At 43.1% G+C, this 12,087-nt stretch overlaps 2 protein-coding genes across 4 annotated transcripts in view; both read right to left on the bottom strand.

Moving 5' to 3' along the window:
* Nucleotides 1-2,150: 2,150 nt before the first annotated feature.
* On the bottom strand, nucleotides 2,151-4,127 carry LOC308161002 (tubulin alpha chain, testis-specific-like; the record flags this gene model as incomplete). Its single annotated transcript, XM_080534931.1, has 5 exons — nucleotides 3,992-4,127; nucleotides 3,620-3,768; nucleotides 3,360-3,512; nucleotides 2,663-3,190; nucleotides 2,151-2,444 (listed from the first exon to the last, which is right to left on the bottom strand). The coding sequence occupies exons 1-5, from the start codon at nucleotides 4,110-4,112 to the stop codon at nucleotides 2,151-2,153; spliced, it is 1,245 nt and encodes a 414-aa protein (XP_080391057.1). The 5' UTR covers nucleotides 4,113-4,127.
* Nucleotides 4,128-11,966: 7,839 nt separating this feature from the next.
* The window catches only part of rap1gapa (RAP1 GTPase activating protein a), a 31,880-nt gene continuing 31,759 nt past the window's right edge, over nucleotides 11,967-12,087 (bottom strand). For all 3 annotated transcript variants that reach the window (XM_080535024.1, XM_080535023.1, XM_080535022.1), the window contains one exon: nucleotides 11,967-12,037. The gene's annotated coding sequence lies outside the window, so the exon portion shown is untranslated. The remainder of the gene's footprint in view (nucleotides 12,038-12,087) is intronic.

Genomic DNA, 12,087 nt, shown 5'->3' on the forward strand with positions numbered 1-12,087 from the left:
AGATGGCGTCACTGATGGATGGCACTCTCTGCAGCATAAAATAGGGCTTCAAATCACGTGATCTTTGAGGACATCTTGTGGTTATACATGTTATGGCTATAACATTATTTTTGTTGCGATCTTAACAGTCAACTTCAGTACACTGTGCCCTTGTTCCAAACTGAAAATGCTTATGTCCTACCTAGATAATAACTGTAATGTAACATAGAGTTGGTTTTGACTTTGAACTTAACACAGATCCAATAATGCATCAGCAGGGGTCCATTTGTGAAATTGAAATTGCAGTGAAATGTATGCATATAACATATCATGTTATGTTCCCTTGACATAGGGTTGATTACCTTTCAGTAAGTTCTTTAAAAAGGGACTCAAATCTAAGTGGGGGAAATCAATTTTAAAAAACAACATTGCACATCATCATTTAGATTTGACAGCTAGATGGGACTGGGAAAATATAACCCTTCTCAAATTCATGCAGCACTCTAAAATGCAAGGGTTTGACAGACAACAACATTATGTTAAACATCATGTATCTAATTGTTTGTTTGCATTGTTGTGCTTGTAAAATAAATACAATAGTCTAGGGTTATTATGTGGGTGAAACAGTGGCTGAGGGAATTTGCAAGATATTTCCTTTGAGAAGGAATGTACCATGAATGTAAATTACCATTCGAACAAATGACCATTATGCACCTAAAGTGCATAGTGTGGAAGATTTACAATAAGTGAACAATATTTTTATAAAATGTCATGGACGCAAATAAACATGACATGCTATACTGTATTTATTTATTTAATAACATATTTAGTTCAGAGGTTAGTATCAAAGAAAAGACCAAATATCATTGAGTAAGATATGTAAGAATATATTAATATGAAATGTGTTTGTTTACCTTTTGATTGTGTACTCTAAAGGATATTGAGATTGGTCACATATGACTGTGTGTGACTTACCTGCCGGTAAGTAGGTGATTGAAATGTTTGTCTGTGGGTTAGATGGCGGAGAGCAAGTTTTCTGACCGCACATCTCAGAGAACAGACTCTGAACAAAGCACTCACACTACAATGGGAGCAAGATTGAGGTGCCTCCAACAAAATTTGACAGTAAAAAGTAAAAACTGGCCTGGTTTAATAGGCATTTGTATTCTTTAAGCAAAATAATCCTTAAATCATGCACCTCTACCCCTGCCCCTCCTATAACCAGAGGTTTGCCTTATATCCTTATCATTGTTGATTAAGGACACATGAAAACTATGTGCAATATGACAACCCTAGTCGTCTATCTGTACAGTATAGTATAGTGGATAGTGTACATAGCCTTTATTTATGTAAACCAGCTCCTTCCCTTCTTGTGTTTTTTTTAGTATTTTTTTTCTTTCCTAGCACCAGGGGAGCCACCCCTCCTAAATTTCGTTGTTTGGTACCTGTACTATAGCAATGACAATAAAGACCATTCATTCATTCATTCAAACAGCCACAGCTTATTTTTCTAAGATAAAGAAATGGGTTAAAACTATTGGGATATTATCCAAGCCCCTTGGTAGTTGCTTCATGTATAAATTATAGAAAAAAGTGTGAGCTCACTAATTTACCCACATTCAATGCTAACCAATAAAAACATTTTTAACTGTCACCAGTGTGTTGGTCCTCTGTAGCTGGATGGTCAGTGCCTATCCCAGACTCAAAAGCCCTTAAAGATTTTTTCTTCATTCTGTGGCCTATCCTCTTTGTCACCATCACAGAAACAGGTCATTACACTATGATATATACATAATATATAACGTTTTTAAGTATAAACTCCAAGCTGAATACTTACTTAACATAAACTTTTTACGTGATAAAAAATTACAAATAACATATGGGGGAACAAAACAGAACTTTATTAATAATTAACAGCAGAGAACACTGCAAAATGTGTTGAATGAGTGGGGTCACTCGTCCCCTTCCTTACAATAAGTGAACAATATTTTAATAAAAATGTCATGGACGCAAATAAACATGACATGCTATACTGTATTTATTTCTATAATAACAGATTTAGTTCAGAGGTTAGTATCAAAGAAAAGACCAAATATCATTGAGAGGGTGCCACCACCTCCTATTAATAATTAACAGCAGAGAACACTGCAAAATGTGTTGAATGAGTGGGGTCACTCGTCCCCTTCCTCAGCTTCTCCCTCCACAGAGTCGACTCCGACCTCCTCATAGTCCTTCTCCAGGGCTGCCAGATCCTCTCTGGCCTCTGAGAACTCTCCCTCCTCCATGCCCTCGCCCACATACCAGTGGACAAAAGCACGCTTGGCGTACATCAGGTCAAACTTGTGATCAAGGCGTGCCCAAGCTTCAGCGATGGCCGTGGTGTTGCTAAGCATGCACACCGCCCTCTGCACCTTGGCCAGGTCTCCCCCTGGCACCACAGTGGGTGGCTGGTAGTTGATGCCCACCTGCAGGAAAGGCACAAGAAAGCAGTTGGGAAACCATCAATCATACGTGACAAAATAATTCAGGTGATGTTTAAAAGACAGATCAACTGCAGTAAATAAATATACCACAATTATTTGTTTTATTTCAAGTGGGCATCATGATTAATTTGCACACAAAACACTTTTTGGGAGAATAAAAATCAGTGTGCAGTAATCATGAGCTTCAAATGGGTGTTTACCTTGAAGCCTGTAGGACACCAGTCCACAAACTGAATGGTGCGTTTGGTCTTGATGGTAGCAATGGCGGCGTTGACATCCTTGGGAACTACATCCCCACGGTACAGCATGCAACAGGCCATGTACTTCCCATGGCGCGGGTCACACTTCACCATCTGGTTGGCGGGCTCAAAGCAGGCATTGGTGATCTCTGCCACAGAGAGCTGCTCATGGTAGGCCTTCTCAGCTGAGATTACAGGCGCGTAGGTGACCAGCGGGAAGTGGATGCGGGGGTAAGGCACCAGGTTGGTCTGGAACTCGGTGAGGTCCACATTGAGCGCTCCATCGAAGCGCAGTGAGGCAGTGATGGAGGAGACGATCTGGGCGATAAGGCGGTTGAGGTTGGTGTAGGTCGGCCGCTCAATGTCCAGGTTGCGGCGGCAGATGTCATAGGTGGCTTCATTGTCGACCATGAAAGCGCAGTCCGAGTGCTCCAGTGTAGTGTGGGTGGTCAGGATAGAGTTGTAGGGCTCCACCACCGCTGTGGAGATCTGAACACATACAAAAGGAGTAGAGAAAATAACTTTTAGAGAGATACTCCCCCAAAAATGTTTACTTACGGATCATGATATATTAATTCCAGGAAATATAAATAAATTATAAATTACTGCAATTCATCAAATAATCTACTGAAATGGTGATCCCAAAACACTGCAATACCAGAGGAGCAGGGTAAATGGCAAACTCCAGCTTAGATTTTTTGCCATAGTCAACCGACAGCCTCTCCATGAGCAGAGAGGCAAAGCCTGAGCCAGTTCCTCCGCCAAAGCTGTGGAAGATGAGGAAGCCCTGCAGCCCAGTGCACTGGTCCGACTGGGGACAGTCAAATCACAGGGCAGAGGGGGTTTGTGAATCAGGCCTTTAACAGGTTTAAAGCGCAATACCACAAGCAATTGTTAATAAACCAGGACAACACTAACCAGCTTGCGAACTCTGTCCAGCACCAGGTCCACGATCTCTTTACCGATGGTGTAGTGGCCTCGGGCGTAGTTGTTAGCGGCATCCTCCTTACCGGTGATCAGCTGCTCCGGGTGGAAAAGCTGCCGGTACGTCCCCGTGCGGACCTCGTCTGCAGACACATCACAGCGTGCTCGCGCATTAACATTACATTGGTACATTACATAACAGGTCTCATTAGCTGGCTAATCATTAGTTTAGCATTGTTATCGCTAGCTAAAAATCACCTGTAACTAATTAACATTAGGTTGCAATGCACATGAACTAGAAATAAAAAGTTCACCGATTATTTTTTGTTGTTGTTGCAGAATAAGTGCATCATTGTTCAACCATACCAACGACAGTTGGTTCCAGATCCACAAACACAGTCCGAGGGACGTGTTTTCCGGCGCCTGTCTCGCTGAAGAAGGTGTTGAAGGAGTCGTCCCCCCCGCCGATGGTTTTGTCACTCGGCATCTGTCCGTCGGGCTGGATCCCATGCTCCAGGCAGTACAGCTCCCAGCAGGCGTTCCCGATCTGCACTCCGGCCTGACCGACATGGATGGAGATGCATTCACGCTAGACGGAGAAAAAAACAGATCGATTTTGAGACACCACAATCTCGCATTCAATGTCGTTCATTTGCCACCGGACGATTTACTTCGTTAAGACAATGTCTGGCTAGTAGCTAGCTAAACTGGACTTGCTTACTAGCCGGATAGCTAGCTTAGCTACTTTGAAAACCACAATGTACTCCTTAGCTAGCTAGTAAAACTTACCATATTGATGAGGATTCAAAGTAATAACTGTGTTTGACAGAAATACGTTTTTTTAGTTAGTGATAATGCTTCTAATCTTCTGTTGCTAGCTAGATAATTTACAAAATCCTGTTTCACTGGCTTTGTTACTTGCGATGAATAACGGCCAAATGTTATATGTGACGGCTGCTCACACGTATATATAGGACAGGTGCGTCAAAGAACCCGCCCCCTTTTAACCCAATTGGCTATATTTCGTACAAATACATTTTTCAGCCCCATCAATCAATATTTTCTCTTTTACCATTGGACCATTGGAATTTTCAAAAAATAAACGTCATTAACGGCTGTTACTCGGTTGTCTTGTTTTGATTGGATCAATCTACTTATTTGTTTTTCTTCGAAATTAAGTAATACTTTGAGCTGCAACGTTTGCAGGAAAAGCGCTATACAAATAAAAAGTTATTATTATTATTATTATTATTATTATTATTATTATTATTATTATTATTATTATTATTATTATGTATCGTATCATGTCTCATGCGAGTCATGCCCCATGTATTGTTTTTGAACTCCAATCAGTCAGATGGCGTCACTGATGGATGGCACTCTCTGCAGGATAAAATAGGGCTTCAAATCACGTGATCTTTGGTGACATCTTGAGGTTTATACATGTTATGGCTATAACATTATTTTTGTTGCGATCTTAACAGTCAACTTCAGTACACTGTGCCCTTGTTCCAAACTGAAAATGCTTATGTCCTACCTAGATAATAACTGTAATGTAACATAGAGTTGGTTTTGACTTTGAACTTAACACAGATCCAATAATGCATCAGCAGGGGTCCATTTGTGAAATTGAAATTGCAGTGAAATGTATGCATATAACATATCATGTTATGTTCCCTTGACATAGGGTTGATTACCTTTCAGTAAGTTCTTTAAAAAGGAACTCAAATCTAAGTGGGGGAAATAAATTTTAAAAACAACAACATTGCACATCATCATTTAGATTTGACAGCTAGATGGGACTGGGAAAATATAACCCTTCTCAAATTCATGCAGCACTCTAAAATGCAAGGGTTTGACAGACAACAACATTATGTTAAACATAATGTATCTAATTGTTTGTTTGCATTGTTGTGCTTGTAAAATAAATACAAGAGTCTAGGGTTATAGATAGATAGACTTTATTTGCCATTGCTACAGTACAGGTACCAAACAACGAAATTTAGGAGGGGAGGCTCCCCTGGTGTTTGGGAAAGGAAAAAGAAACACATTTTGGAAAAAGCATAGATGCATAAAATCACAAGAAGGTAAGGAGCTGGTTTACATCAATAGAGGCTATGTACACAATCCACTGTACTATACTGCACAGATAGTCAACTAGGGTTGTCATATTTCACAAGAAAGTATTTTTTCACATTATTTTAAAGTGTCACAGTTTGCAGGCTTGAAAATGTACATGTTTGTGCCTCAGCACTAGCTGCCATACAATCCGTCCGGACTATCCTGGGCCCAGAACCTTTTCTGTGTTCAGGGCCTTGACGGCCCTGTGGTAGAAGCTGTCCTTCAGTCTGTTTGTCTTAGCGGCCGGGGTCCTGTACCTCCTGTTCGAGGGCAGCTTGACAAAGTGTTCGTGCCCAGGGTGGGTCGGGTCCTTGGAGATCTTGGAGGCCCTCCTGAGACAGCGTGTTTTGTACAGCTCCTCCAGAGAGGGGAGGGGGGCGCCGGTGATCCTCTGTGCTGTTCTCACGACTCTCTGTAGATCGCTTCTCTCCGCTGCCGTGCAGCTGTGGAACCAGTTGGAGATGCCGAAGGTGAGGATACTCTCCACTGCGCCGTGGTAGAAGGCCACCAGCATCTCCTTCTTGCTGTGTTGTTTCTTGAGGCATCTCAGGGTGTATAGCCGCTGTTGTGCCCTCTTGATGGTGCCTTTAGTGTTGTCCTTCCAGGCCAGGTCATCCCGCATGTTGTGTCCCAGGAATCGGAGGTTTGAGACTATCTCCACGCTCTCTCCGTCGATGAGCAGGGGCAGGATCTCGGACTTTTTCCTCCTGAAGTCTACGATGAATTCCTGGGTCTTTGACTTGTTTAGCAGCAGGTTGTTAACCTTGCACAGCTTGCTCAATTGCTCTACCTCATCCCTGTACGCCGCCTCGTCCCCCCCCGAGATACATCCCACCACGGTGGTGTCGTCTGCAAACTTTACGATGTAGTTGCTGGGGTGGATGGGGGTGAAGTCGTGGGTGTAGAGGTTGTAGAGGATGGGGCTTAGCACGCAGCCCTGGGGTGACCCATTGCTGAGGCTGAGGGCTGTGGAGGTGTGGGGGCCCACCCGCACCCTCTGGGGGCGGTCGGTCAGGAAGTCCTTGATCCACGCACATATAGAGTGTGATAGACCCAGGTCTAGTAGTTTGGTCACTAGCCTGTCTGGAAGGATGGTGTTAAAGGCGGAGCTGAAGTCCACGAAGAGCAGTCTCGCGTAGCTGTTTCCCCTCTCCAGGTGGGATAGAGTGGCGTGGAGAGTCGTCGCTATGGCGTCCTCTGTGGACCTGTGGGCTCTGTAGGCGAACTGGTATGGATCCAGGTTGGGCGGGAGGCGTGTGAGTATGTGGGCCCGGACTAGTTTCTCTAAGCACTTCATGATGATTGGTGTGAGTGCCACCGGGCGGTAGTCGTTTAGGCAGCTCACCGTGCTTTTCTTCGGGACTGGGATGATAGTTGAGGTTTTCAGGCAGGGTGGGACGGTGGCCTGGGACAGGGACTGGTTAAAGATGTTGGTGAAAACCCCGGCCAGCTGGTCGGCGCAGTCTCTCAGCACCCGTCCCAGGACGCCATCCGGCCCCGAGGCTTTCCTGGGGTCCACCGCCTTCAGTACGCGTCTCACCTCGTGCTCTGTGAGGGTGAGGCTGCTGAGAGCTGGAGAGAGTGGTGTCTGTGTTGTGGTTACCTCCGTTCGCCCCTCGTCGAACCGGGCGTAGAAGGTGTTCAGCTTTCCCGCCAGCAGGGGGTCGTCCTCTGCGGCTGTGAGCCTGTTGGCTCTGAAGTTTGTCATCTGCTGAACCCCCTGCCACATCCGCCTGGAGTCGTTGCTCAGGAGGCATTCCTCAATCTTCTCTCTGTGCTCTGCCTTGGCCGCTTTGATGCCGCGCTTTAGGTTGGCCCTGGTGGAGCTGTACAGCGGTGTGCGCTTCCCTGCGAAGAAGGCGTTGTCCCTCTCATTTAACAGTTTTTGGACCTTCCCAGTCATCCATGGCTTCGTGTTGGGGTAGACCCGGACCCGTTTGTCCACGGTGACTGAGTTGGTGCAGTTCACTATGTGGTTCAGAACCGACGACGTGTACTGTTCCAGGTCCTCATGCTCATATTCCTGCCATAGGGTGTCATTTAGGCAGATCATTATGTGGGTGAAACTGTCTGAGGGAATTTGCAAGATATTTCCTTTGAGAAGGAATGTACCATGAATGTATGGTAAATTACCATTCGAACAAATGACCATTATGCACCTAAAGTGCATAGTGTGGAAGATTTACAATAAGTGAACAATATTTTAATAAAATGTCATGGACGCAAATAAACATTTTAAATAAACATTCAAATAAACTATTACAGCAGTTTTCCCTGTTGTCAGATTGGTGTACCTGGCTCATCAATAAAACCTCAGATCATATTGTTTGTATTGTTTATATTGTTCCATATTATTTTGCTGTGAAGCACTTTGTGACATTTGTCTATGTAAAAAGTGGCAAACAAATACAATTGATTGATTAATTAAAGGAGAGGGAGAAAAGGAGACGTAGTGTGTATACCAAATGTCATTCTCATTCTATAGATAGCTGGCCAAAACAACAATTAATTATTTAAAAATCATAATTTGATGGATAGAAATAGAAGATAGAAGGTATCCACAATCCTAAATTGGCCACAAATATGACAGAAATTGAGTTGCAGCACAAAGGTACAGAGACCAGTGAGAAATATTAACTCTGACAGCGACTCCAAATATGAGAACATATCACTAATATGTTCTCTATTCTAAACCTACATGTATGCATCTGATAAATGCATATCTATGGTAAAATACATTTTTATTGCTACATATCAACGTGTCATTATATAATTGAACCACGGTGTTTGAAGGAAAATGCTGAATGGCTTAAGTGTAGGCCTAATATTATGGTATAGGACACTTTAAAATATGAACAATGAAGGAATATATGTGATGTTAGGTTTGGTTGTTGACAAGAATTCACTCTCTCCACACAATTCAAAACTCAAAGTAGACCTCTGAATGAATCCAGACTCTTTATTTAATCTTTACATGGTTATATTTACAGATGAGGGGGGAAACTGTATTTACAAGATAAATTCTTACTGGAATGCACTATTCTGCACTAATATGAAGCAAAACACAAATATAATAATATTTAAATTTGAATGAATCACACATTACTGTACAGTAGTAGTCGTCATACATTTTCTAAATAATTGATCACTCCTGTATCGTCACACTGAAGCATGGCATTGCGCTTTGCGAGATCTCCCAGATGAAACTATCACAGCACAGTAACTCACGGAAAACAATATGCAAGTCTATGTGATTACCACTAGAGGGCACTGACACTCTGTTGTAAAAATGGAAATAATACAGTGTTTGGTTGACACAGCGGAGAATGGTAAACACCAAAAAGCAACATACAGATACTCACTAAGACATTGGGGGGTTGATATTGGTATGCATTGTCAGTCCCATTTTCACACATGGCACTGCTTATCTTTGTGAGTTTCTGCTCATTAATAGGCTTATCATATGCTGTTTTGACATATAATCATATAATCATGGAAGGGCCTCTACTTTTACAGTGCTCTACTTTCAGACTTGTGATAAACCACATACAATAATTTATTCATAAGACATTCCTTCATTGGTTTCATTCATGGCTTATGGAAAGATGAATAGAAGCATGTCATAATATGCACTTCTCAATGTTGAATCTGTAGTGTTACAGCATGATGGCTTTTGGAACATCGTCGTAGGTTAAAAGCGTGTGGTAATGTCAAAGTCTAATCACATATACCCACGAATCATATTGCAACAAACTGTAATGCATCATCACCTTCTTGTCCTGATCTACTGGGGGCTGATGGGAGTATGGGGTTGGGGTAATAGAATATACACAACAGCATCCTGGATGAAACAATATCCCACAAGGCAGTTCGATAGAATCATTTTAGTAAGTGAGAGGCAAATATATTCTGTGGTACAGTACATTCAACCTTGTTTCTGGCCTATATGTCTTAACGTTACCTTTCCTCACATTTGTCCGCTTCTTTATAAGGCAACCATTATTATAATTATAATTATTATAATTATTATTATTATTATTTAACCACAAGCCACTTCTTCATAGTAATGCGTTCGTTCTTCCCTTTTCATTGAGCAGACAGTGTGGGCGTGACTTTCCGATTATTTTAAAACCTACTTTCTAAAAGTACTACAAAGGTAAGGGCACCACCAGTGATAAAACACAGCACCATTTAGTCAATTTTGGCAATACTCAATTCAACTCAATACTTAATTAAAAAAGAATAAACAGGAGTTTAAGGGACAACGTATAACACTGGGATCATTTTCACCCATATAAATGATTTCTCTGTCAAGTCTGCATCGGCGATGGCGTCAACTGAGGTTCCGTTGTATGTTGGTGGCGGTGGTGTAACCTAAGCCTGATTTACACTACAGAGACGGACTGAACTGAGCTGGGCTGAGGGGTACTGAGCTGACCTTTGACCTTTGTGACACAATGCATCCAGCAGGGCTACTGAAACAGAGCTGGAGAGGACAATGTGGAAGGACAACGTCTGAGCCAGCGCAGTACGGCCCAGCTCGGCCCTGTAGGGTGTAAAACCCACACAGGCACACGCTTACGTACCCGTCACAGCACACCTCTCCCATACAACGTACCGTACCTCACTGTTCATCTGTCAACAGCCTATGAATCAGACCTAACAGTGACATACTGTATAGCAGGCCTATAGTACCCCTCCCCCCTACACACACACACACACACACACACACACACAAAGAAAACAAATAAATAAAAACACACAAGTCAACATCAGGAGAGGCTGGTGGAAAATAGAAATCGGAGGAAGGGCTCGTTGTATAACGCATGGTACAGTGACGAGGAACGTTTTCACACATTTAACACAAACGATTGAATAGTTCCATTGCGTGCCGTTCCAACGAGCCTGTCCTTCTCCGTTTTCTAACCTCCAGCCGCCTCCTCCCCTGGTCAACAACAACGGACATGAACATGTTACAACGGCACAGGCTGGAGGCTTTTGCTACACTGACCACACAAGGCTGATTGGATAGACACAAGATCAAATACAGAAATTACCCCCCCCCCCCGTAGAGTCATCGATGCGTTTTGCACATACTGTACCTGACCTGCTTCGTATGCACACATGACATGACAAATAACTATTCATGTGCACACAGAAAGTGCAAAGCTGTAGCTCACAAATGACCGACTGGTTCGAAAGTGCACACAGAAAGTGCAAAGCTATCTGACTTGCAGCTCATACTGATAACGGTACCGTGATGAGCGTCGTGTGTGTGTGCAAAAACAGTATGAAACATAAGTAAGCTAACTTCCCCCCCCCCCCCCCCCCCCGGTCAGTCTGAAACCATCATCCCACCACAGTTCGCTGGCCATGTTAATCTTAAGTGTTAAAACTGATATCAGAAGTTTAAACAAACTGCATGTTTTAAGGCGATGTCACTTGATTCCTGTTTGCACCTGTAGCTTCACACACTAATGTACAAGATGAGCAGCTGGGGATTGACATCCATATAAGGATAATATCCCAGATATTGTGAAATATTGAGGAAAACATATCCAGTCTTTGCCAGAGAAACTGTTGTGCTGTGTAGCTCTACACAGCAATAGACAACTTACAATCACTTTACCTGAAAAATCACCAACATTAAACTGTATTTAACATAACCACTAAGAACTACGATGGACATATAATTTAAAAATCTCATATTTTTCTGTTGGGTATTTGGTATTATACTTTATAGATTTACATTTTTTTCCTAAATCATTTTTGATTTGGTAAACAGATCTTTCCAGACAGCACAACAGCCACTACACATCTAGGTGATGACAGTCCTTCTCACTATCTTAGATAACGTTTAATGGCGTCTACGCCACAACAAAAGTAAACCCAAAAGTACCATTTTTTCCCCCCACATAAATAAACCTATTCCTTTCATAGGCAAACGTTTGCTTGCTAAAATACAGATCATTCCACCCAAACAGATGAGAACCAGGCGGTAAAACCAGGCGGTAAAACCAGGCGGTAATGTGTGAACAGGCGCGTGAGAGGAAATAAACGACACTGCAAAAAGTTGGCCCCCTCTGTCTGTGGCTTCCTCTCTTAGACGTGGCGCTGAGGCTTCTGGGTAGGGGTGGTCCGGCCTCACTGACCAGCAGACTGACCAGCCTCCTCCTCCGCTACCTCCTCCTCCTCCTCTTCCTCCTCTTCCTCCTCCTCCTCCGCGTCATTGGTTACGGCGAACGCCTGTGCTCGTCTCGTCTCCCGGCAGGATAGTGTCTTATGGGGATGCTGTTAGGGACAGGAGACATAGGACAAGGCTGTTACCACAGGATAGTGTC

This window comes from Nansenia antarctica (genome assembly GCF_963989245.1).
Source record: "Nansenia antarctica genome assembly, chromosome: 6".
Lineage (NCBI taxonomy): Eukaryota > Metazoa > Chordata > Actinopteri > Argentiniformes > Microstomatidae > Nansenia > Nansenia antarctica.